Genomic DNA, 27,561 nt, shown 5'->3' with positions numbered 1-27,561 from the left:
TACATTTGTGAGTTTGACCACATCTTCATGCTCTCAAATTTCTCTTTTGCAGCAATGTTTAGAGTTTGTCGTACCCACAGATCAGTACCCATCTTTTCATTCAGATTTAGTCCCTCAAGCCGTGAAGTATTTCACAATCACACTGCTGTTCAACCATCCAGTGGTCAATATTATGGACTTGGCAAATCAGGCCCATTTCATGTCTTTCCATTGCAACTAAGTTGACAGTAAAGACCATCGCTGCTGCTTTAAGGGTATAAACTCAACCTGTGGATTCAGCTGGAGTCTCAGATGTCTGATTTAAAACCCCCCAAAGCAGTTGGGCCAGTCCCTGTGGCCGTTCTCGATGATCTCTGCTGTACAGCATATAGTGGCTAAGCCATTGCGCTTAATTATCTGGATCTTGGAGGGGGGGGGGGCTGAGGGAGGGGGTCAACTGCATGGCACTTTCTTGGTTAATATTCTTTCTGTGAGACTGAACACAACTTCACCCGTCAAAAGTGTCTCCACTAATCTGAGCTTTTACCTGAGATTATCACCATCGCAAATCTTGATCTACGATGAGCAAGTTCTTGCTTATCTGATTAATTCCGTTTTCATTTATTCTCATACACCAATGAATAACCTGCTCTGACCGGACTACTGCATGTGTCACCATCCTAGCTTACAAAGGAATAGGTTTATAATGTATTTGATAGTGATAAGCGAGTGACCAGCATTAACTGTCTTAAACTTTTCGCTATCCGTACCGAATTGGTGGTGGTCGGTGGCAGCAAAGATCGCCAGGCTTCCTTGGTCTGGCCAGAGGCACCGTATGATCCATCTGCACAAGTTTCCTTTGTGAAGAAGTGGACTTCATGATGAAAAGAGGACTGTCATACGCTCCTCAGATGAACTTGGTATCAAAGCCTTTCATATGCTATCTGACGTTTATTAAAAAATGTACTCTGGTGACATAACACTATGGTGGTTAATGCATTTATTTCTGCCAAGTGGCAGTTCCCTATACTTTTGGATCCTAGTCTCCTTGAATAATAAACCGCTCCTAGTACAGAAGCCTACTACGTCTGAGGTGTGGACCAAGACTCGCAGGCTCATGGTGAACTGTACCAACTTCTCGTACAGCTCCTCATCCAGTTTACGGCTCTTCGTGTAGTCTTGTAGGCTATGCACCCCTTCGTAAGCCCACCCCGTCGGGCTTCTTGTTTGAAGCAGGTACATTAGTGGGGTATTTGTCTGGAACATGGTGGCCTCACTCTGTGAGGAAGGACTGGGATGAGAACAGTGGTGGGGAAGGTAACCTTGTGCAGCTTGTGGTTACGAAACAGCACAGGGTTCTTTATTCTACAAAAGATAGGTATATGCTGAATTAGATTCTTAGATCTGAACTATTTAAAGATAGCATTTGTGTTTTTGCTGTTCCAAGGTCAGGCAAGCTCTATGATGAAGAAGAGTAGGTTCTACTGTTGCACTGTCACTAGTTTGCTGGAATCCTATGATATCAAGTTGTGTCCACGTTATGTTTTTTGCAGCGGCCCAATCTGCAGTGCTTGATAAAACCATTTCGTTAATCATGAAGAACAAAAGTCCCACTAAAAAGGTATTGGCATGTTTATTTTTATTTTCTTAAACCTATGTAATTTGAATTACTGCCCAAAAGTCTGACGTTTTCCTATTCTGAGGTTGTTGGTTTGAATGCTCCTGAGGGCACTACAGCGTTTCCTGTCTGCACCCTTCATACTTTACGTGCCAGCCCCTTTATTGTAGTTCAGGGAGTCACTGCGTTGGCGTGTGATGTTGTGTGTAACTGTTTAGAGACTTCTAGTTTTGCTCTCTCTTTGTCAGATGTCTTGCATTCAAGCCGACATTTGGGGGAGTTTGTACAGTAAGCTTCAACACTAAGACCTATGTGGTCTATGTGCAGGATATAAATGGCTAAAATGAATAAAATAAATAAATGGTGCAATGCCACCAGACAAAGCCGAAAATCACTCCTTCAAGTTGCTTTCAAGTTCCAAAGATGAACAAAGAATTGCAATTTTTTACACGATGCAGAAGAGAAATTGTAAAGGATGTTGTATGGATCAGACATGTATTGTCCGCCAACGGACCCTTGATGGGCCGACAAAGGCCAGCCTTGGTGCAGCTGATTAAGATAGAGACTCCTCCTCTGAACTGCGTACTGCATGTGTTGCTTCAATGTCTACAATTCTATCAGGACACAGTATGGGCCCTACACCGTAGACACAGTATGGGCCCTACAGCGTACGTGTGTTGTTTTCAGGCACGGGCTCTCTAACAGGGATCTAGCAACTTGCAATGAGGTATGACCTCTTAGCTCTGTGCCACAGGTGGACGCTATGGCTGTCTTGTACAGACCTCTAAATTGAGCATCAAGAGCTGCCCATACAGCAAATAGATGCATACTGCACATTTATAATTCAGTGCAGCTCCTGGTGCTCCTGCACAGGAGCAGCCCATGTGACATCCACACCAAGAGGCTGCTCAGCATACACATGCATGCCATGCAAATGTGACACCAAGAAAGTAAAGGGTTGTTCCTGCACTGAGTACACTCTAAAGCATCATATCATGTGTGCAAGTCTTACCGTGAGTATGTTGCACCAGCCACCATTGTTATTCAGAACGCAGTAAATTTGCACCATTGGTATGGAGTGTTTAATTAATGTTACTGTACAGTCAGATTACAGATCTGAGGGAGGAGGACCTCTTTTGACTCTTAGAAACCATGGGGAGAATACAGGCTATCATGAATGAGTGCTGTTTGTGTGCATCACTTGCTTCCACTAAAGGGTGGTCCAGATAATAGCCAACCTACTGTCGCTAAAGTATTGTGCAAGCTGAGACATGAGGTACTCGTGAGCTGAGAAACCACGGGCTCACTTGGCCTATACACATGAACACTCTTCTAGACATGCCTCTCTCAACTTGAAGAGATTCATCCACATCTAGAATATAGGAGGCACTAGCGGGTGCTCATGATGGTGTAGATAAGCCATGATTCATGAGATGTTTTATATGAGTGGAGGAACTGCATTAAACCTGGCTTTAGCGCGAGTACTTTACTATAGTGTTTACTGCCCTAAGAGTAAGTTTTGAAAGCTGGTTCTTTCTCCTTAAAAAAAGGATTTCAATTTTACGTACAAGAAACATTTGAAATTGAATGCTTTGTCTTGTATGTATGCTTTCAAATCTCCCATAAATGACTTTGTTTCACAGTATATGTATTACGCAGTCTCATATGGTAAACCAAGTACACATGTGCATATCTTGAATAAACCTCAATCACCTTATTTTCTCTGGTGGAAGGGGCCGGACCCTGTTTTTCTTAGTTCTGCCATGGCTAGATTAGATAAATCAGAGGAAGAAGATGTAAAATCTCACTTTGCTCATTTCTGATCCTTAATGGAGCAGCAAAGGTGGAATAATGAATCTGGCAAGATTTGGTGTTATGAATTGTTTCTTCGGCGATGAGAGTTCTTGTCACTATTCTGATAGTATATGTGGGTATCAAGTAGGAAGAAAAATGGCAGAATGTAACCAATTAGGCAACCATGATATGAGGTGCTAGCACTTGGTCCTGGAAAAGCAAACCTAAAAAAGAAGTGCAAGGCAAGACAAAAGAGACCCAAGCTGTGTCACCAAAGAGGGACATTTAAGTGTCGAGGATCAAACATAGTAGAAAACGTGGAGAGTTTTACACTTGTGCTACAAGTGTGTGCTTCATTCAAGACCGGTTATAATTCCGTCCAGGCTGTGTGTGAGAGCTGAGAGTTCATGGAGTGGAATGGTCCCATTCATTGCGATCGTCGATGACAATCAGCGTACTCGCTGGGTCAGTATTGCCCTTACGTGGCTATATCGGAGGGTCTCCATTCTAGACCTTTTGCCACTCCATGAACTCTCAGCTCTCACACACAGCCGGGACAGAATTATAACCGGTCTTGAGTGAAGCACACACTTGGCTCCACCACGGAGTCCCATACCTAAGACCCTTTATACCTGCGGATTACATCCATTCCTTTTGACAAGCCGGGACAGAAGTACAACTAGCTTAGAGAATCAAGATACCCTCTTGGCATTGCCTCATAACCCTGAAGAAGTCTTGGGGTACCTCCCCAGATGAAACACTTGTTGGCTGGACAAACAGTTCGGCAGTAAAAGAAGAACACATACTCAAGATTGCTCATTTTGTCTTTACTTTCTTTCAACTATACAGTGATTGTTGTATTATTAAGTTTTGAAAGAAGGAGTACTTACTCTGCATTTTACTGTGACGTGTGCACAGGCCTGCAGTAATTCTGTGAAACGTTGGTCTAGTTTTCTGGGGGTTCACTGTGGTTCTTCTTCCGGTTTGCACCGTCTCACACACCTCAAATCCTAATAGACACGCACACCTGTTGTATGCGCCCTCTCCAAACCACATATACACAAAACCCTGCCCTTTGCACGCAACTTGTCCAACAAATCCACGGCCATTGTAGTTGCCACGGAGGGCCTTTAATAAATCCAGGCTCAATTACTAACCATATGTATCATTCTTAACTTTACAGTATGATGGCTATACGTCGTGCCCGCTAGTAACTGGCTACAGTAAAGTGATACTGGCAGAGTTTGACTATGATGCCCAACCCTTGGAAACATTCCCCATCGACCAGGGTAAAGAACGGAGGACAATGTATCATATGAAGGCGGACATGATGCCAATTCTTTATTGGTACGCGTTGCTAAAGTAAGTAGTAAAATTAAGGCATTGAAATAAGGTATTGGTGAGCCGGAGCTAACAGTTGCCATTAATCAGCAAGCAGAAGTTAACTCAGTGCTTAGCCCAAAATTAATGACTCAATCTTGTTTTGTATCTGGAATATGCTGATTGAAACTAATGACAAAAAATATTAAGTTATGGTCAGAACATAATGAAAATATAGAGAAATGCATTGCAGTGGCGGCTTGTAGGTAACGGTGGTGGGGACAGGAGAGGGGTGTTAGAAAAGATTAAAAAAAAGTACTTGCTTGTCAGCAACTGCCACTGTAAAGCCTCTTCTTTGTCCTCGCTGTGCTGGCTCCGAGCAGCACCCAGGCTCCCCTAAGCCAATCACGACGCGTCTGTCACCATGACATCAGCGTCCTATTTGGCCTGAGTGCCAACGGGGACTGACAGCCTGTGCATGTTCTCCACTGGGCTGTGCATTACAACATGTTGATCTGGCTCCTCATTGTGAGTTTGCTGCCCAGGATGATGCCAACGTTTCGGGCTTGGTCCCTAGGGGTGGGGTGGAGTCCCATGTCAGCGGGCCACCATGAGTCGTCCCACGGCGAGGCGGTGTTTCCGAAGATCAGAACTTCCTTCTTGTCAGTGTCGAGTCAGAGACAGTTGTCTTTCATCCAGATGGCCACGCTGGTCATGCAGAGTTGAAAGTTGGCCTTTGTGGTGGAGGGGTCTTTGGAAAGCAAGAGGATGAGCTCTGTGTCATCTGAGTAGGAGGTGATGTTCAGTCCTTGGTTTCTGACGATGTCGGCCAAGGGCATCATGTAGGTGTTGAAAAGGGTAGGGCTGCGGGCTGAACCTTGAGGAAATCCGCAGATGATGTTCTTAGCCTCTGAGATGAAGGGAGGGATGTGGACCCTCTAAGTTCTTCCTGAGAGAAAGGATATGATTCATTTGAGGGCATTGTCTTGGATGCCGATCTGAAGGTGTCTCGTGATGAGGGTATGGTGGGAGACCATGTCGAAAGGCACTAAGAGGTTGAGGAGGATCAGGGCAGTCGAGTCTCCTCTGTCAAGGAGGGATCTGATCAGGACACTTTCAGTGCTCTGTTTGGAGTATACTCCGGATTGGGATACGTCCAGAAGGTTGTTGTTTTCTATGTATTCTGTGAGTTGTTGGTTTATGGCCTTTTCAAGGACTTTGTCAGGAAAGGGGTGCAGGGAGATGGGTCGGATGTTTTTGAGCTCATTGGGGTTGGCGGAAGGTTTCCTGTGGAAGGGTATGATCTCTGCGTATTTCCAGTCATCCCGGAAGGTGGCTAAGGTGATGGACGTGTTAAAGATGTATGTTAGCTTGCTGCTGATGGTGCTGTGGCAGAGGGTGAGCACGTGGAGTGGGCAGTGGTCCATCGGAGATCCGGAGTGGACGGAATGCATGATGTTGGCAGTATTCTGCGTGGCAAGCTGACTCCAGGCGGTGATCCTATTATTGGCGGGGGCTTTTGTGGGGTCTAGGAGGCTGAGGGTGTCGGCAGTGATCGGTTGGGGCTCCAAATTTCTGTAGATGGTAGATAACTTGTCGTGGAAGAAGTTAGATGGGTTGTTCGCAGAATTCCTAGGAGGGGGTGCTGATGTTTTCAGTTTCTGAGGGTTTGGATAACTCCTTAATGATGCTGAAAAGTTCTTTGCTGTGACGAGCTGGTTTTGATGTGGTTGGTTAAGGCTTTTTTTGTTGTGTTTTTCAGAAGCCTGTGGTATTGGTTGATAGAAGTCTTAAATGTGGTCCGGTCAGTGGGCCCCTTGGAGGTGCGCCATTTCCTTTCCAGTTGTTTGCAGTTGCAATTGAAGGATCTCAGTTCCGGGTTACACCAGCTGGTTTGTCTGGAGGGTCTCATGGGCTTAGAGGGTTTGTTGGGGGCGACTCTGTTGGTGCTGTTGGAAATCCAAGTCGTGAAGTTTAATTTTTTTTTTATTTTTATAAAATTTTAACATCATTAACCAGTAATCATCTCCATCTGTAGTTAGTTAAAACACATCATATTGCACTACATACAGATCAGCCATTTTCCGGCACATCGTCATTACATTACTATAGGTAACGTCGTTCTCCGTATACCCTCCCCGTATCTGCAACTGCAGGACATAGCTATAACCCAGTCTATTTGGTCCCGCCACTGCTCATGGGCTGTCCTCTGGGGTTGATGTTGCGCGTGGCGGATCGCATATATTCCCCTGGGACTCATTCCACTTCCCCCATATTCTGGACCACTTTTTGGGACATCCTCTGTGTGTGTAGACTGCGCTCTCCGCCACCATGGCAATGTCCATGTCAGTGCCCCATTGTTGCTGTGTAGGCGGCGTCCCAGAGCCCCAGTTCCTGGCTATATTCCGTTTAGCAATTGTCATCCCTAGTGTAGCCCAGTTCTGTAATGCTAAGTTTAGATCAGTAGGTTGCCAGATGTTTAGGAGGCAGCATCGGGGGTCTCGCTGGACCTCTCCCCCCCCCCCCCCCTGCCACACCTCCGAGATCTCGGTCATTACCTGGTCCCAATACGATTGTATTTTTGGGCATTCCCACAGTATATGATAAAATGTTCCAACGTGTCCACAACCTCTAAGGCAAAATGGGTCTGGCGCGTGCCCGAGTTTATGCAGTGTGGTGCGGGGGTAATATATGCAATACAACACTTTGAGTTGTATCAGCTTTAGCCGCGATCGGATCGCTGCCGCCCGGGCCGACGCCAGTGTGTCCATCCAATCGGAATCTTCCATGTCTCCCAGGTCTATTTGCCATTTGCCCCGCAGTGCCAGCGTAGGGTCTAAGACGTGAAGTTTTTGATGGCATGAAAGATCTTCCAGAAGGTGTCGGGTAGGGAGGCGGTGAGGGTGTTAATCCATCGGTTCTTGGATACTCTGTTCCGGCTGTAGTGAGAGTTGCTGATTGGCCTGCTGGCGTGGCTAGGGGCTGTCGTTTAGGTGAACTGGATGATTGTGTGGTCTCTCCAGGTAAGCCCAGTAGTGTGGCTGAATTTGACTTTTGCTGGTAGCGGAGACAGGATCTAGTGTGTGTCCTGCAATGTGAGTGGGGGTGGTGGCTGTCTGGGTTAGCCGATGTTGTTCATGCTGTCAGTAAAATTGATGGTGTTGGCGTTGTTGAGGTTGTCAAGGTGAAAGTAGAGGTCTCCGCGGAACAAGTAGTGTTCGGTGTCGATGCCTTGGCGGGGCAATAAAATTGGCAATAGTGTTGTAAGCCAGGGCAGAGTCTTGGTGCTCTGTAGGCGAGGGTGCCTTTGATGGTGGTTTTGAGCTGGAAGTTGAGTTGAGGTGTTCCAAGATCGATGTGTGAATGGATTCCTTGTGGTTGATGGCGATTCCACCTCCGTGTTTGTTGATGTGGTCGCGGTGGACAATCCTGTAGCTGAGGGGCGTGGCTGTAATATATGTAATAAAACCAACTAAGCATAAGTTGTTTTGTTTGTGTCAGATGCTGTTTAGAGCCATTATTGACTGTTGTTAGCAGCTCCTGTTCAGATAACCAGGCTACCTCTACACTTCAAGCAGAAGTCAGTTTGTTCCCAGCTGCTGGGATGTTACAATTTACATTTACTCATTATCATAAAGGAGTGTTGGAATCTAGATATATATGTGCATACATAGAAGTTCCGAGTTCTGAAACTGTCTTCTAGTTACATTTTAGGTAATCTTTTGTTGAGGAAATTCTAGAATCTACTCAAAAAAAGACTCTGACTTCCATTGTTGGAAGCCGGAGTCCCAGTCCTGCACTACTGTCACCAAGTGCGCAACCCGGGGCTCCCCACTCAACGTTAGGCCAAATAAGGGCACAGTTTGAGATAGCCTGCTCACCCCCTTAGTAGCTTGGCACGAGCATTCAGGCCTATCTCCATGGCACAAATGTTCAGTATGTGCAACCGCGCCCACAGCAACCACCTGGTGACACCATAAATAAACTCCACACAAGCTTGATAGAAACAAGTATAAACTTTATACATAAAGCTATACGATCAGACCACACCAACATAGAATGAAGGGTAATATTCGTTCCGGTTGGCTGGTAGGTTCAAATCTCAACCACTGCTGTCAAAATGCTATGCTGGTCGTAATGTTAGAATCCCACACGTTGCAATAGACAAACAGTAGTGCACTGTGTAACGATATAATCCTGTGCTGGGCAAAGGAGATATAACACAATGCGTAACGATACACCCCGGTACCTGCAATGGGAGAAATAATGCAATGCATACCGCTACCTTTATGTACCGCGAAATGAAGGAATAGTGCAATGCGTACCACCCAAATCACGTACGTTGCAATGAAGGAACAATGCAATGTGGGCCACTACAATCTTGTACTTTGAAGTTAAGGAAAATTGCTATGCGTAACAACAATCATGTACTTTGCAAAGAAGAAAGAATGCAATGCGGGCCGCTACAATCATGTACTTGGCAAGGGAGAATTAATGCAATGCGTAGCGCTACAATCGTGTACTTGGTTAGGCAATAATAATGTCAGGCATCCTAAGACAGTCCAGCAGTTCGTTAGCAGCAATATTGGCAATGTGTTCTGCGATAATCAGCCTCTTCGATAACAGCTGCCCCCCATACGGTTCAACAACGACACAGAGCACAGCTTATTACTCTGGCACCTGTACTTGCCGCTCCTTTCGTCAGTACGGGCCTCACTCTGAGCCGAAGCAAAAGGCTCACGTCGTCAGAAGGAGTGAGAGGCCGAGCGAGTGTCCCTCCGAGCCCGCACCCCACCCAGGTAGCAATCCACGTTACCTGGGGGGTGTGACCCTACTCTTCTCTCCTCCTTCCTTGACCTGGGCCTGCTGTGCAGAACTCTCTCAACAGGCCTCAGCTGCTCGGCCTGGCAGCTCAGCTCTTCTGGGGCTGCTGGTCCGGGCCGCAACTGTTAGGAAGGTCTCAGGCGGCCGCAGAGCACACGTACCCAACACCCCTGAGAAGCCGCGCACACAACGCTGATGGGACTTCACGTCGACTCCGAGTGCACGCTCACACGGCACTCCTCCTTGCGGTCTCAGTTGGCACCAAGACACACTCACCACGCTGCAGAGACTCACTCTCTTCCAGTGTACACAATGATCAGCCCATCACCACCACAGTCCCAGGTTGCACCCAAGCACGCAGGATGTATGACGTTACAACGCATACTTTTACAACGACTACCATTACAACGAATTTTTTACAACGCAAAAACTTTTACAACGCATACCATTACAACGCAAGATTTTACAACGCAAGTACCTTTACAACGCATACCATTACAACGTAAATATTGGTAAGTATATAATATTTTTTTTAATATAAATTATTTTTAATTATTAAAATATAATTAAATTTTATTTAATTTTATTTAATTAATTTAATTTAAATATAATTTTAATTTATTTTTACAAATTAACCCTGTACCCCAAAAACCCAAAACTGACCCTGAACCCTAAAAATATTTTTTTTAATTTAAATTAATTTAAATTATTAAAATATAATTAATTTTTATTTAATTACATTTAATTAATTTAATTTAAATATTATTTTATTTTATTTTTACAAATTAACCCTGTACCCCAAAAACCCAAAACTGTCCCTGAACCCTAAAAATACCCCTTTACCCAAAAACCCAAAACTGACCCTGAACCCTAAAAATACCCCTTTACCCAAAAACTGAAAACTGACCCTGAACCCTAAAAATACCCCTTTACCCAAAAACTGAAAACTGACCCTGAACCCTAAAAATACCCCTTTACCCAAAAACTGAAAACTGACCCTGAACCCTAAAAATACCCCTTTACCCAAAAACTGAAAACTGACCCTGAACCCTAAAAATACCCCTTTACCCAAAAACTGAAAACTGACCCTGAACCCTAAAAATACCCCTTTACCCAAAAACTGAAAACTTACCCTGAACCCTAAAAATATCCCTTTACCCAAAAACTGAAAACTGACCCTGAACCCTAAAAATACCCCTTTACCCAAAAACTGAAAACTGACCCTGAACCCTAAAAATACCCTTTTACCCAAAAACTGAAAACTGACCCTGAACCCTAAAAATACCCCTTTACCCAAAAACCCAAACATATAATATTTTAAAAATAATTATATACTTACCAATACTTACGTTGTAATGGTATGCGTTGTAAAGGTACTTGCGTTGTAAAATCCTGCGTTGTAATGGTATGCGTTGTATAAGTTTTTGCGTTGTAAAAGTTTCGTTGTAATGGTAGTTCGTTGTAAAAGTTGCGTTGTAAAGGTTGTTTCCCAAGCACGCACGCTGCTTCACTGAGACTTACTCCAACTCCGGTGCCCCGATATCCAGGCACTCTTCACCAACGCCTTCGGCCGCATCTCGACATGTTCACCGTGTCCGAGCCTCATCACTTCTCCGGTGCACTCGCTCACCAGGCGCTCTTCACTAACGCCTTTGATGCACCCCGACACGCACCCTGCATGTCCAAGGCTCACTCCACTTCCGATGCTCACGTTGGTCAGGCGCTCCTTGCCGCTGCCGTTTGCGCACCACGACACGCACCCTGCGCGTCCGAGACACACTCCACCTTTGATGCACCCGCCGACCAGACGCTCCTCACCAGCGCTTGCGGTGCACCAAGACACGCACTCTGCGCATCCGAGTCTCACTCCAGCTTCGGTGCACACGCTGACCAGGCACTCTTCACTAACACCTGCGGTGCACCACGACACGCACCAAGCGGGTCCGATACTCACTTCAACTTGGGTGCACACGTTGACCAGGCGCCCTTCCTAATGCCTCCTGTGCACCACGACACGCACCACGTGCATCTGAGTCTCACTTCTCCTCCGTGTGTCCAAGATCACAGGGCACACCTTCCGAGGGCCTCCAGCTGCCACAACACGCACCCACTGCGTCACTTGAAACTTCTCCAGAAACTTTTATGTTCCTGTGTTTCCAAACAGGGAGCCAGCTCACCTCGGGCCTTAGGGGTTACAAGACACAGCACGAAGCACAGTCTTCGTCAAGCAGGGGGACCCAGTGCAGACCAGCCCCAGATCACACAGCAAGGATTGGTCTTTTCCCAGCAGTCTCTTCAGTTACTCCTTCTTTAGCAGAGGTTCCTCTTCACCACAAAAAAGGGTCCAGGCCTTTTCTGTCTCAATCCATTTCTGTTTCATTCCAACGTTCAGGGGTTTCAGCTCTCTTAGTTATACCCCTCAATGTCTATGAAGTTCGTTGTGCTCAGGGGTCCCTGACCCCTGCCTAAATCAGTTCTGGGTGTCTCCCTCCCAGTGTCACCTTTCTCCCTTTGATACTGGGGGTCTGGATCCTTAATCACTCAGCAGGAGATGGGTCAATTGGTTTATAGCGCCAGCCCAGGCCTTTTCACCTCCCTGGCTTCTCCTCCCCCACTCTCCAGATGCAGGAAAGCCTGGTGCCATCTTAACCCCTCCCTGGGTCAACACCTCTCCCAGCTCCTCGCACCTCTCAGCTCTCAGATCCAGACAGTCAATCCACATTCTGCAGAGACACACAGAAATTCTTAAAGCGCAAAACTCAGCCACTTTCTAAAAGAGTGGTTTATGAACTCACAGTTACAAAACCACCTTCATATAAAGATGTTATAACACTGTTAGTTCATACATACTAAACTTCACCTCTCCATTATAAACTTACAGGAAACTAGGCTAACAAAATACAGTACCCAGCCTCCCTTATTCTGTCCTATGGGCAGAGTGGCTTTTCACCAGTGAAAACGCAATGGAGTGTTTTTCACTGTCAGGACATAGCACACACCTCAGTATATATCCTGCCTTTTACCTACACTGCACCCTGCACAGGGGTTACCTAGGACCTACCACAGGGGTGTCCACGGTGTACTCAAAGGGAAAAGCAAGGCCTGACAAGTGGTTACACTTGTCAGGACAACATGCAAACTTAGCACTCTGCGCACAGGCCCTCCACTGAAGGCCTGAGTTCTCTTCTCTGCGCACCTTGGCATTACTATCCCTTGCACACACTGTGCACATCACTAGGGACTTTACCAGTAAAGCATACATACAAATCATGGCCAGCCAATCGCCATTGCACTTTACACAGGGACTTTGACTCTGATCAGCAGTGGCAAAGTACCCAAAGCATCTGAATTGGCAACTCTGTCAGGAAACCGGTCTTGGCGGAAAGCAAAAAGTTTAGGGAACTTTAGCCAAAAAGGCCAAGTCCTACATCCATTTTCTGGGTCTATGAAGTTCAACAACTTTTCCCATGATAATATGTAATGTACTACAATATAAAAAAGAACAAGAGAAATACGAAGAGAACTCTTAAGACGCAGTAGTCAGACAGGATTGTTGAACGTTGATTTAGTTACACCACAGTGTGAATGTTTCAGGGTACATCTCTTCAGCAAGTATGAGCCTTGGGACTTGCCTGAGCCAGCACATGCACTGTTGCTTGTGAAACCTTTTGTGGACTTTAATTTAAAAGTTACTTGGAGCCTGACCATTGCTTACCATTCGTTGGTTTCATTGTCAGTCTTTTTTGCTGGCTCCTAATTTTTTAGACCATTCTGGTTTCACTTTCTCTTTGTTTATTTCACCTTTCCGTGGAGCATGGACCAATTACTGATTGCTATTTTAATTAGTATTCTTCCGCTGAATGCTCTAAGATTGAGAATTCGTTATTTTTTCTTCGTCACTGCTGGTTCCCCCATCCGTCTTCCCGCGTTTTTGGTTGCCCATTGTTGCTTTGCTTCCTCCCATGTCGTTTCCTGCACTTTTGTTGTTGCTACCCACTGCAGTTTAGTTGCGTGGCCATGTTGGCATTATAAATTCTATACAACAATTCGTGCAGCTCTCAGTTTCTAGATATAAACTTGATGAATGTGTGGGAGGAATGCTTAATAATCCACAGCACAGCTCAGGCTCCTACAGCATGGATTTGCAAAGGTATTCTTCCTTTATTACTATCTGTGTCCAGTGGTAAAACGCTAACTCACAGTTTTCTGGACTTCCCAAGAAGGGGTGTGTAGAGTGGAAACTTAGTTCACTTCATATTATTTTGATAACAAATTTACGATTGAAACGCCTTGGATTTGCAGTATGGTTAAAACGTAGGTTGGATTTATTAAAACTATGATTGTTAACATGTGCTTGTTATAAATATTTTGGATACGTGCTTAGTAGTATGACTACGTTCCTCAGTTAAGATGATGTGCAGGATGCATGCATGTATGTATGTACGAGCGCAAACCTAGCTGGGTTATGATCGAGCGCATTGCATCAAATGGACATTGCTTCTCATGCATTTTACATTACATTTCATGCATTTGCATTTTTGTTACACATTTACAACTGCACTGCAATACATATTTGTAATTTTAAGAACCGGTAGCAAAGCAACCAGCAACAGGCTTAATGTATATTGCTGCACACTAGTCTATAATGCACCAACAAGAGGAGGGTATAGAAACGCCAGAGGCTAAGCCTTGGGAAAGCCCTTCTGAGAAGATAGTAAACCATCATATGGTTGTTTTTGCAGCACATCCTATAATGTTCCTTCCTTGCCTCCACACTAGACACTTGGAGCCTCTGTATGGTGAAGAACCGTTTTATTTAAAGTAAGCAAAGTTATTACAAGCATAAAGCGCCGAGCATCTTATCAGGATGAGCTCCGGTCGCTAACTGACAAATCCCCGTTTCGCGCCTTCACTAAAGTCTCTTCTGCGCATGCGTGCGCCTTCCGCTCTCGTCTACAGCGTGACGCGTCATCGCGTTCACGCTCGTAGACTAGAGCGCACACCACATATCTCCCCCCTTTAACATTAACACGGTTAGCCATACCAGTCTCAGTTCTAGTGTCCACTCATTTCAAAGTCTCTATATCTGGAAGGCACATTAACTGCCCTGCCGCTGCGGGTGTACCTTACCGGCATCTTTTCCTCCATCGCTCTCTCTCCCAGTAATCTCTCACCGTCTCTCTGATCTTCTCCCTGTTCTTCGCCGGCAGGTGTATCATCTTCATTGGTAGACTCTGTGGTAGGAGTTTCCATTTCTCTGTCCTTTCCTACTCCTTCCAACAGGTCGTTTGCGTTATGCATAAAGGGAGGCCTTATTTCCTCGGACCCCACCTGTATCTCCTCCATCTCTGATTTGGGCCACGTTACAATCTTGTTAACTTTGGCCATGCGGTCTTGGGACCACACTTTGCCGTCGCTGAGGAGAGCTGCCCTGCCTCGCACTTCCTTGACCTGTAAGGGTTGACTATACTTGCTTTCTCCTTTCTTTTGTAAGGTGGGAAGCTTGACCCTGACCCATTCTCCTTCTTCCAGCTCTGTTTCCTTCGTGTTGCGTCGTTTGTCATAATGGGCCGCATAAATCTTCTGGGCTTTCTCAAGGTTGTGTTGAACCACAGCCGGGGACCACTTGCTGGTGATAGGTTTCTCCCTCCACACTACGTTGTCCCGGGTGAATGGAAGTCGGCCTCTCAGCACTTGGAAGGGGCTGTACCCCACCCCCGTGGGGGTGATCCTGTAAGCCCATAGCATGCTCATTACTTCGGTCTCCCAGTCTTTTCCTTGCGAGATGGCTGCTTGTATGGAGCCCATTAGCACACGGTTGAACCGTTCTGCTTGGCCGTTACATGCTGGGTGGTAGATGGCTGTGTGTTTCGACTCAATCCCATTCCTCTTCATGAATCGCATCCACTTGTCCGAGACGAACTGCGGTCCGTTATCACTAAGTATAGATTTTGGTATTCCTTCTCTTAAGAACAAGGACGTCAAGAACTTCAGCACTGTGTCAGTGTCCATGGATTCTTGTATATCGACTCCAGGCCATTTCGAATACTTGTCTATGACTACACACAGATATTTGTTCACTCCTCTGCTATCCAGGACGGGCCCGAGTATGTCAATGGCCACATTCTCCCAGGGGTTTTGAGGGGTCTCGAACTTTCCCACGGCTGGTCTGAGAGGTCGAAGTATTTTGTCCGCTCCTTGGCACTGTCCGCACTCTCTTACTTGCCTTTCTATTTGGGTATCCATGCCTGGCCACCAATACATTTGCTTGACTCGTGCCTTTGTCTTTACGATGCCCAGATGTCCTTCGTGTAGTTGTTTCAATAATCTGGGTATCAGGATTTCAGGTGGTACTACCCTTTCTCCTCTGTATAGAAAGACCCCTGAATCGCTCAAGGACAGTTCTTCTCTCATCTCGTAGAACTTCCGTACTCCTTCTGTGAGCTTCCTCTTGTCCGGCCATCCAGACGTAAGGTGTCTTTTTATCTCTACTTTCTCCGCGTCTTGTTCGTAAGCAGCCGCCCATTCTTGACGGCTAATCGTCACCTCATGGTCTTCCATGCTGGCTACCATCTCCTCTTTGTCCGGGACCACCTCCGGCGCTTCCTCCATTGCAGAAGCTCGGCTGAGATAATCTGCCACCCTGTTTCGAGTTCCTGGCAGATACTCCACGTCATACGTGTAATCTAGTAGTTTTAGTGTCATTTTTGCAATTCTTGGGGTCGCAGTGTCATGGCCCGAGGACGTCAGGACCTTGACCAGGGGCTTGTGATCCGTTTGGAGCTTGAACCTGGTTCCCCAAATGAACTGTCGAAATTTGCCCATGGCCCAAGTGACTGCCAGCATCTCTTTTTCGATGACACTGTACCTTTGTTCCGTCGGGGAGAGAGCACGTGAAGCAAAACTGATGGTTTCCACAGATCCATCCTCCCTCTCTTGTGCCAACACTGCCCCTAAGCCTTTGTCGCTTGCATCCGTCGTCACGATGGTGTTGCCTGCGGAGACGTATCCCTGCAAGGGAACGGCTTGGCTAATGCAGTCCTTTACCATCTCAAATTCATTTTGCGCTTCCATGTCCCATTCAAACTTCACCTTGTCTCTGATGAGCTGTCGCAATCTGTACGTTTTGGTGGCAAAGTGTCTCACGAACTTGCTATAATACTCGGCCATTCCAAGGAATGACCGCACTTCCTCCTTGGTACTCGGGGCTTTGGCATCCTTGATGGCCCTCACATTTTGTTCCTTCGGAGATATACCATGTGTTCCAATTTCGTGTCCCAAGTACGTGACTGAGGGCATCCCAATCTTACATTTGCTCCACTCCGCGGTTAAGCCTTTGTTTTGTAACACTTCGAGGACCCTGGTTAGTTTGCTGTCATGATCCCCTTTGGTGGAGCCCATTACCAGAATATCATCCTGGAAATACTGCACTCCTGAGATGTCCTTAAACAACCGATGCATCAACTTTTGAAATACAGCCGCTGCGGACGCCAGCCCAAAGGGCATCCTGCGGAATTGATAGCATCCGAAGGGCGTGATGAAGGAGGTGTACTTTCTACTCGTGGGATGCAGCTCAATCTGATGGTATGCAGACGTGAGATCTATGGTGGAGAAATGGGTGATACCTTTTGTTCTTGCCAACATCTCCTCCATTCTGGGAAGGGGAAACTTCTCCACAATGAGGCATTTGTTGAGCTCGCGGAGGTCCACGCAGAGACGAACCTTCCCATTAGGTTTCTTGACCACCACTAAGGGGGACAACCACTCCGAACTGTCCACTGGCTCTATGATGCCTTGGTTCTCCAGTCTCTGCAGTTCCTGTTGCACAGCTTCGCTGGTGGATATGGGGATGTTCCTGACTTTGTGCGTCACTGGTATTGCTCCCTCCTTGAGGACCATTTTGTGGACGAATTTGTCCAGTTTTCCTACCGTACCCTCGAATACCTTGGGGTAGGCAGATTTCCAATCTTCTTCTTTCGTGAGGGGCCACTCATCCGTTAAGAGTATCTGTTCTTTCCCGCCGGGATTGAGTATGATCCCTAGATCCCCAGCGTCTCTCCATCCAAGTACCGCTGGGCCCTTCTCTGCGACGTACAGAGTGCAGGTGGCTGACCTCCCCCCTAAATTCAAACTTGAAGTCTCGGCAGCCCACCAAGGGGATGGCGTTCTCTGTGTATGAGATGGGCCTGATGTCTGGTGGCAGTAGGTCCGGCCCAACAACTGGTGCAAAATCTTCGTCCCATATGGATCTTTGTACTATGGTCCAGGGAGAACCTGAGTCGACAGCCACATGTACTTTCACTCCCCCTATGAGCATGTCCGTGCGGGGCTTATCTCTGCGTTTCCCTGTCACCTCCAATACTTGATCCTCTATACACAGTACCATTTCTCCGTCTTCTAGGTCGTCTTCCTCACTGACTTCTGACGTCGCTGATTCCACACACTTGACGGTGGTCCTCTTCCCCTTCTTGCGGCATACCTTTTCAAAATGGCCGACCAGGCCGCAGAACGCGCATCTGGCGCGAAACGCAGGACAACGTTTATCCTGAGCCGAGTGCGCTGCGCTGCCACATCTATAGCAAGAGAATTTGCTGTCTGTGCTAGGGCGGCCGGTCTGTTTCCCGGTCCATTTGGTCTCCTTCCTTTGTTCTCCATAATATCCTTTTTGTCTGTTGGATGTTGAGGCCTCGTCTATCTTGTTAATCATCTGCCTCTGTGTGCTTTCTCTTTTGGCCGCATCTGCGCAGCGTTTCCACATTTCTGCCTTTTTTACCATCGCTATGACTTCCTTGAGTGAGGTCTCATTCTGTGCCCATAGTTTGTCCTGGACAGCCCTGTTGGTGGTATGCATGACTATCTGGTCTTTAATATACTCCTCCTGTAGAGCCCCATATCGGCATGTGATGGCCAGACGTCGGAGCGCAGCCACGTAGTCGTCTATTGACTCGCCAGCCTCTTGCTTCCTTTGTTGGAAATTGTAGCGGTCTATTGAGACACACACTGCAGGGCGGTAGTGGTTGTCCAGGTCATCCAATGCATTTTTGAAGACGTCCGTCTCTGTTGCATCCCTCTCCTTGGGCACGATGTTTGCGAACACTCTCACCCCCTCCGGGCCTAGATTGTGGAGTAACAATCTCTTTTTTCTTTCTGGTGTGTATTCCTCTCCATTGTCGTCCTCTCGTGCCTCTATGTAGTTCTTAAAGTATTCTCTCCAATCCTCCCATTTTAACTGGGGTTCCCCTGGTCTGGGTAGGAATGGGATGGGGGCCATCAGGGCCGAAGCTTGGTTCGCCATCTTGGCCTCGCCTCTGTGATCTACTGCTTGGGCTCTGGGTTGGTCGGGGACGCTGGATGCTCCTGCGCTCCCTGCAGTGTCGCCTTGACCTCTGGGACTGCCTGGGGTATTATCCCTTATTGCCTGCGTGGGGTTGTCTGTTTGCACCCCCTCCTCTGGTTGTGGGATGGTGCCTTTGGTTGCCAGGGTGCTGGGTTATAGGCTCTTGTCCCTAGGGCAGCACTGACCTGATTCCTTGTGGCTAGTGTCCTGGCACGTCGTGCTATTGCGCTGCTGCCACGCTTTACGCTTGTGCTGGTTGCAGGTTGCTGTTCTTCCCACTGGCTGGTGTAGGGCTGATGGAGGGTGGTTGCTCCTTTCCACTGTGCTCGGTGGTGTTCGTGTCCCAGCCTCGTCGCCAATATAATGTTCCTTCCTTGCCCCCACACTAGACACTTGGAGCCTCTGTATGGTGAAGAACCGTTTTATTTAAAGTGAGCAAAGTTATTACAAGCATAAAGCGCCGAGCATCTTATCAGGATGAGCTCCGGTCGCTAACTGACAAATCCCCGTTTCACGCCTTCACTAAAGTCTCTTCTGCGCATGCGTGCGCCTTCCGCTCTCATCTACAGCGTGACGCGTCATCGCGTTCACGCTCGTAGACTAGAGCGCACACCACACATCCTAAAGTGAAACCATTATAAATATGAAAACAGAGCCCGGAGACCCTTATTTAAACTATCTCAAAACAAGAGAAAACTTCAATGCCAAAAGTCTCTAAGGCCATTTACCCAAAATCTAAAGAGTAAAAGAAGACTATATCTCCTAATCGTGAGCGATACCAGAAGTACGCTCTTCTATTAATAATGCATGTCTTCGTGTAATAGTGTATTACGAGCTGCACTGCACTGTTTTCCAATTGTCATTGTTTGTAACTGCAAAATGTAAAGTGCTCTGGTGTCTGCACACACATGATCCACGCTATATAAAGCTATTAATACACACCTATCGCATGCTTATGAGGGGTCCCAAAATAGCGCCACTGAGTCTGTAGAGGAGTTACACATCGATTTACTGTATGGAAACTCCTCTTGCGTCGATATATGAATATCTGGTGCAGATCCAATCCTCCAGGGCGGGCATTGGACATCCCTCATTAACACAGCTCTGTTTTTGATCATCAGGTGTAGCTGGGTTGCATTACCTAACCTAATAAGAATTAGTCTCTTTCAATACAAACATATTCCCTGATGTTCAGAAGAAAGAATTGCAGCATATGCATATGACAAAGCTTTTGGGCATCTTGATAGGTCATTGACAAGGTTTTCACTTTGGTGCTCCTGGGGACCATTTGATACCACTGTAATAGTGCACAGTCATCACCCTTCATTTTTTAGTGCTGCCTTCATCTTCTGCATGGAAAATGTCACAAAGCAATCCGTATAAATGGCTGACTTTTGGAAAGGGCTTTTCTACTCACTTGCAAAGGTCAAATTGCACTATTCTTAGTACCATTATAAGAACAAAAAAATCTCCTTCTCAGAGAAGACCTGCTATGGAAATAAATTAAAAGATGCTGTACTCCAGTAGGAAAGTCACTTTCTCTACGATTTGTATTACACGCCTGGCAAGATAGCCAAATGTGGAACAACCGTTGGGACCGCTTGTAGCAGATGCGGTGCAGTGGCTGCTGACGCCGTGCATATGTTTTTTGCTTGGCCAAAACTATCTGATTTATTTTCCTCCATTGAACAATTTTTGGGACTTTTATTGGGCACGCCGGTAAATATAACTGGGGAATTGGTTGTGTTAGGTGTAACATCAGATGATTGTCCTAATGTATGGTCTGACTACAGAAAAAGCTTTGTATTTATTTGTATGGCACTAGTGCGAGCATCTATTACGCACGATTGGATCAGCCCCGATCCCCCATCCTTTGCCACATGGCGTGCTCGTCTTCTAGCAATGTATAATCTTGAATTGGCTTTATATAGGACCAATGGTCGGAAAAAGAGGACCATTGGCATTAAGATCTGGGCCCCAGTCACGGGCTTGATTTAATGGGAAACTGCCTTTGTTATCTTCTGTTTTCTCTGCTGTTGTTTTTGCAAGTTAATGGGTTTTTTTTTCCTTTTTTTGCTCATATCTTTGTTTTTTACTCTGCCTTTCTTGCATAAAATGTGTTAAAAAAACTCAATAAAAATAAAATTAAAAAAAAGGAAAGTCACTTTGTGACTCTTGTGAAATGACTAAAAAACCTGGAATAGGCCGGCCGTCCCTTCATTTTCCTCAAATTATCTGTTTTCAAATGGATGTTAGCAGCAACCTCGCACCCCACAAATTATACTCATCTATCTTGTGGGCGAAGCTGAACCCTCAAGACATTATTACAGGATGACTCAACAACTCTGATCTGTGATGGAAACCTCAGAAATGTGTGCAACACCAGCCCCAGGCAGCCAATATAATAGTAAGGTCCGACTTTGTTACACAGATGACAACCACATAACTTTCTTTCATCTTTGAATTAACTCATATGTTATTTTATTTTACCATTTGTTACCTCTTTTGGCCCACTTTTTTGGCTTACACCTTTAATTCTTTCTTGACCAACTGTGTCATTTTTATGTCTTGCATGAGATACCGCATGAGCTGTTGCTTGCGAGACATTTTATTTTACTAACAGGGGGCTTAGAGACCGCTAATTGAGTACCATTGATTGCTTTCATTGTGCCTCTCATGTACATGCCTCTTTGATCAGTGAGGGCCAACTTCACTTGTTCTTCCAGCGTTTGTCCCTCCCCTGGAGCATGGCCAAAGTACAGATGTCTTATCCAGTGCGGTGCCCTTCCAATCTTTACTTACTCTGTCCCCACTGTCACCTTCTGTCCCCCTGCTACCAATTGTTGCTTACCCTGTCCCCATCCACGTTCTGTGGTTTTTTTTTTAACTGTTCTCATGTCCTCTTCCCCCAGGCCTGCCAAGTGTCACGCATATGGTGTGACACTAACGCATTTCAGTGTGGTGTTCCGCATCACCGCACTGAAATGCGTTGTCACGCATTTTTAATGCCACTCTGAAACTGGTTCCTGAAGCTCGCGCCTATGACACAGTGCGCCAGCTCTGTACTCCCCGGACTGTCCGACTTGCCAGCAGGCAGCTGGCTCAGAATGCTGAATTAACTGTTTGATCATGTCAGCTCAGTTCTGGCTGAGTCTAGTGCTAGCTACAATGTTTCAAATTAAATATCTTCCCTGCAGCCTGGCCGCATATCTTGACGCGGCGCGGCTGACGAATTGCCGAGAATCACCTGGGGCGGGGCCTGCCCTCAGCAGGGATTGCTACTGGCTGTGTGGCACCGTGGGGGATTATCTGGATGTGACTTCCGTCACGTCCTGAACACAGGAGGAAGTGATGTTTGAACAGAAGCGCGGGGGACTCGAATCAGTCCTGGTGCACAGTGCTGCTGTCTGCGCATAAATTATACCCTGCCGCGTTGGACCAGCACAGGAGCCGAGGTCAGCATCGACAGAGCAGACTACTCACTTCACTCTGCATCATGGCCAGCCTCCGCGCGGCGCCTCATAGGCAGGATCGCAGGCGCAGGCGCAGGCCCGGCCGTGGAGTCAGTCTCAGTGCACATGCAGTGTGCTGTGCTTTGTGGCCGCCGGACCGGGACACGGTAGACACAGACAGTCAGCTCTAAACTGAAGTTCAAGTAAGTACTTGGCCACGCTGACACCAGGCTGCAGCCTGCTGCCACTGACTATAAATACTGGATGTTGTAAAATGTCAAACAGCGCCCTGAAGCGCAGTATTCCAGTATATGCAAGCTTGAATTGTTTACAATTCTGAGCCCGCCGATCTATCATGGTCTGCTAATACCCACGAACCCCTCTGCTACAACTAAACTGTTGCCTTAGTACCGGGCACCTCCAGGCCTCTGCACACCTGCCAGTGAGTCATAAACACGGATTCTGGTCCTTCTTCTGTCGTCACAGAAGTTTACATACCGGATGAATGGAACGTCTAGACTTCCTCGAACCTAGAGCTTGCATTAACCTGTAGGGCATTGTGGAATGGGATGGTCTCAGCAGCCAGACTAAAAATACAATTAAGAAATATTATTCATAAACCAATGTAGTTGGTTTGCAACAATATATTTTCTGAGAGCTCTAAATAAAAGGAGGTAAATATGATAAACGCCACAGGGGCCATGATACTGTGAGTTTAGTTTTATCATCTGCCCAACTTTTAAGGAACGGGAAAGTAGCACTCTGTTTCAATCAGCCTTTAGGTTTCTTATGCAAGGACGAATTTCAAATGCAGACAAGTAGCCTGTTTTCTGCTTTAGTTATGCAGATCTGATCATTTTAATTTCAGACACACTAGTTAAATCTGCAGGCAGGGCTGCTCTATCTCGTCATCCTTCTATCTGTAAGATCTGATTTCATTTAAAATTCACAGTAATCTGCAGGGCTGCTCTGTCTTGTCATCCTACTGAGGTTATCATTGGGTACCAGTACTAACTGAGAGGGTTTATCTCCAAACTACGGGAGGTGCTTGTTTTGCCAGGGGTCTATGCTCTCATCATCCTGTGGGGCCGGGCGGGGGTTGTGGGGGGTTCGTTATGACAGTCTGGCACTCACTGCAGATGAGATGTGATAATTTGAGGCACTGGGCTGCTCTGGGCTCGTCATCCTTCGGAGGTTTATCTGCAAGATCTGATTTAATTTCAAATTCACACAGTATAATCTCAGCAGGCCTCAGGGCGGCTATGTCTGGTCATCCTTCTTGGGCACCAGTACTAACTGAGAGTGTTTATCTTCAGACTAAGGGTGGTGTGTGTTTTGTCAGGGCTCTCTGCTCTCTCTCATCATCCTGTGGGGGGTCATTATGACTCGCTTAAATCCTCCCACCCCCCCTCAGTCCTGTACATATGGACTTTAAAAGAATATTATTTATTTTATGCAAATAACAATCTGTTGCATCCAGTAAGTATTTTTGTATTTAACTGTGCATGTGTCAGCATATGTACACAGAATTTTTATAAAGTACTTCTACTGAAAGGCTTGTTTAATATCATGGTTATGCATTCGTTTACAGTAAGTCAGGTTACAGGAGGGAGCACTAGGGTTAGTGCCCTTCCTTTACTGGTGCTCTGCAGCAGTTTCTAGAACTTCTTGGAGTTTCTTGTTGCTCAAATGGCTGTAATTTCTGATATTTAGAAGTTTCCCTCGTCTTCATTGCATGATTTTTTGCTTGCGAGAAAGTGTCACTCATAGTCGTTGAAATGTCACTCATAATTGCACTGAGATTATAAAAAGGTCACACATGGCAATTTGAAACCTTGGCAGCTATGTTCCCCAGTCCTTGCTTACCTCATGCCCTGCTTCCCTACCCCATTGTTGATAACAGTTAGCCATGCAACACAGGTATTTGTTACCTTTCAAGATGTCAAAAGTCAATTTATGAGATGTGAACGTTTGTAATCGAGGACGCCTGCTCTTGAAGCTTGACACAGTTTTTGGAACAGAAAGTTGTGTTTACGGTTCTGTGGCCAAAGGTTACAAGCGAGGGTTATTTCCGCGAAAAGTAACGTTCAGCTTCTTTCATAAACTTCTCTTCTGGAATGAGTTGCCCTCACAACCTAACAAGAAACAACAAAAAACCCGGAAGTAACATGGAATTCCTGACATGAATACTTAACACACCAATGGAAATTTAAAATATTGAACAGTGCATATGTGACCTAAAGTGTTAATAATCAGGAGATCGGGGCTTAACTGGCTAACCATAACCATAACCATACTGCTGCTCTTTGACAGCTGTCACTAACTGCACCTGATGAAGGAGTTCTTCTAATCACACACATTATGTGTAGGATTTCAAGGACCGTTGTTGTTAAATCTTACTGATACCATGAAAGTGACATAATGATGGTTGTGGAGACTGATGATTTTCCATGTGGATCAATAATATTATTTGTACACTGACTTGACAGTTGTTTGAACAGATTGAGGGATCCTATTCCTGTGGCATAAAAATGCCAGCGGCTGTGGCCTGTTTTTATTCCCACACACTGATTTCAAGGCAGGACATTCTAGGCTTACAATACTTGCATGTCTATATATCACAAGAGTAGAAGTGATTTTGTCTAACACATTATGATGCGCTATAGCTCTTTGCCATGTTACTAATTTAAAAATAATGTAATGTAAAAATATAACCCTGATGCGTTGAACACAGAACCCATGTGGCAAAAGTACTATTGCAACATCAATAAAGCACACTTAATGTGAGATGATTTGCACTGTGTTCCAAGCTTGAATAAGGTCCCATGCAATAGTAAGAACCTCTGTGCAAGTCAGTGCAACTCTGTAGAAATCCAGCACAGAACACTCCTCCATGACATCTCCACAGTACCAGCTATTAAAAACTACTTGAACTAAATCTGTTCTCTGCTGGCAGGAGCAATAAAGCCACTTGTGTATGTTTGCATATGGTATTTCTATAGCTTAAACCTGGCCAAAAGGCAGTGGAGCACTGTAAAGTGTCAAAGAAAAGCATAAAGTCAACAAGTAATAGAGGAGGACGCTGGATTGTGAATGGTCCATGCATTGTGATGTAGTGTTCTTTAAAACTGTGAGTTATCAACTTTTTCTTAAATTGGAACAGCGTTGGGGTGGTCCTGATTGATATGGGTACATGGATGCAAAAGGCCTCCTGTCTTGTTTTTATTCTTTTTTATACTTCCTAGTCTGCGGTCGGATGATGTCCTGGCTGCGTATGTGCCAAGAACAACCAGAGATTATGGGCATGTTGAGCTTGACAATCGAGGGGCTGATTATGATGGCTTTGTAAATGATGCAGCTGGTTTTGAAGATGGTGCTGGCAGGCAAGGGGAGGTGGGTGATGTGATCATATTTATACAGACCCTGGATGAGACATGCTTCAGTGTATAAGATGTCTCTAAGGGGTGCCAGTGTGACGTCTGTGGGGCCATGGAGTAGGGCATTACCACCATCCAAGGGTGAGAGTATGAGGGCTTGACCAGCATTTCTGAAGTCGCTTTCTGTTAGAAACAACTTCACTTTCTTTAGAAAAGAGAGCTTTTAGCAGGCCGTCTTTGTATTTTTGGCAATGTGTTCCTTCAGGGTGAGGTTGGTGTGCAGGGTGATTCTAAGTGACTTGGCGTTTGATGAGAGATGAGGTTCAAAGCCATCAAAGTTAATGTAATTGAGAAAGGTTTGTTAATGTATCTTGTCTGTTTTTTTTTGGTAAATCACAGGAATTCTGTCTTGGTTGAGTTGAGCTTCAGGTACGCGCTGGGTACCTAGGTCTGGATAATGTCTGACGTGTTGGATATCTGGATTGTGTTATTACTAACAAGCTATCTTTCCATTTCTAATGAATTGTATGCTTTATGGTGGTGTGACGTGTCATCTACTGTACACTGTTCCTTTTATTAAGAAGAGCATTTCAGTTCTGATAAGGTCACTTTTTATTCTTGCTGATTGGCATCACTTTCTCGGTTCTTCGATAATAAGTTGTTTCAGAACCTGTTTTACACCCTGCTTCACTAGGTGCGCAGTTAAGTATGAAACCTTATCCTAGTGGTAGGTCCATGAATGCGGTTTATGTTATGTTATGTTAATTTCGATTTATATAGCGCCAAATCACCGACAGGTCTCTTAGCGCTTGCTTTGGGAACCCGTCCTGGCTTTCCCTGCGAGATAACCCCTACTGGGCATCCCCAAGGTGAAGACCAGGCATCCCATTACAGTGAGGCCGTAGTGGAGATTAAGCAAGCTATTGCCCAGAGTTGCAGAGTGTGAACCCATGATTCAAGTAGGCACAGAGGCGAGAATTATCAAGTGCGTGGACATTTTGAGCTCAAGACCCTGCCGCGTCGGGAATTGAACCCTGGTCCCGGGTCTGACCTCTGCATCAGGGTCTGCCTCCTCTAACCAGTGAGCCACACTTCTCCTTTAAAACACTGAAACATCAATTGTGTCCAAATATACCTGTTTATATAAAATCTTTTGAAAGCATCTGGAATAAAATAATCATTTGTTCTACATGCAACACTTAATCAAGCTTTTTTTTCTTTTTTTTCCAGAGGATACTGGGGAGGGCCTGCACCTATAAGAAAGCTAATGCATCTGGGATTCTCAAAGTGATGGACAGCTTTAAACACCTGCATATCAAAGCCAAATTTGATTTTATAACTTGTGAGCCACAAATCAAATTGTGACAGGACGCTACCATTTTTTTATAAACACTGGGAAACTTACCATTCTCGTTTTATTTTTATCAAGTAAATATTCAAAAAATATTTTAAAAAAACCTTCAGGCAATGCACTTTGTGAGATATTAAATATGTGCTTAATATATCAGAAAGCTTGTTTAAAAATCTCTATTTTAAATAAACTATTGTTCTGTAATTTTTTATTAATATATTTGTTTTTTTCAAGGCCGCACCAGAATGTGAAGTGCTCTTTTTTATCCCAGGCAGGCATAGCAGGGCGTCTGCACTGCACACCTCCTCCCACTGTTTCTTAGCCTCCGTGACAAAAGGGGCTGTTTTGATTCCATATCAAAGATTGCCTTCCAGGTATGACTAGTCCTTTTTTCGACACGCTGTTTATCGGTCTACGATAAGGGCATGCTGGAAGATCAAATTAAATTATCCACCTGAATAACATTTAGTGTTATGAGCAGTGGATCAGGTGGCTTGTCACAGATGCAA

The 27,561-nt window shown here is 45.7% G+C and overlaps 1 protein-coding gene across 1 annotated transcript in view; it reads left to right on the top strand.

Moving 5' to 3' along the window:
- Window positions 1-27,256, top strand: part of SQOR (sulfide quinone oxidoreductase) — a 186,357-nt gene extending 159,101 nt beyond the window's left edge. Inside the window, exons 8-10 of the mRNA XM_078684768.1 lie at window positions 1,533-1,600; window positions 4,575-4,753; window positions 26,932-27,256. Coding sequence (XP_078540894.1) covers window positions 1,533-1,600; window positions 4,575-4,753; window positions 26,932-26,992 — 308 coding nt within the window. The 3' untranslated portion in view covers window positions 26,993-27,256. The remainder of the gene's footprint in view (window positions 1-1,532; window positions 1,601-4,574; window positions 4,754-26,931) is intronic.
- The last annotated feature ends 305 nt before the right edge of the window (window positions 27,257-27,561 follow it).

The sequence above is a fragment of the Lissotriton helveticus genome, chromosome 3_2, assembly GCF_964261635.1.
Source record: "Lissotriton helveticus chromosome 3_2, aLisHel1.1, whole genome shotgun sequence".
Taxonomy (NCBI): Eukaryota; Metazoa; Chordata; class Amphibia; order Caudata; family Salamandridae; genus Lissotriton; species Lissotriton helveticus.
The sequence above is the reverse complement of the archived record's forward strand: the minus strand, read 5'-3'. Positions and strand labels throughout refer to the sequence as shown.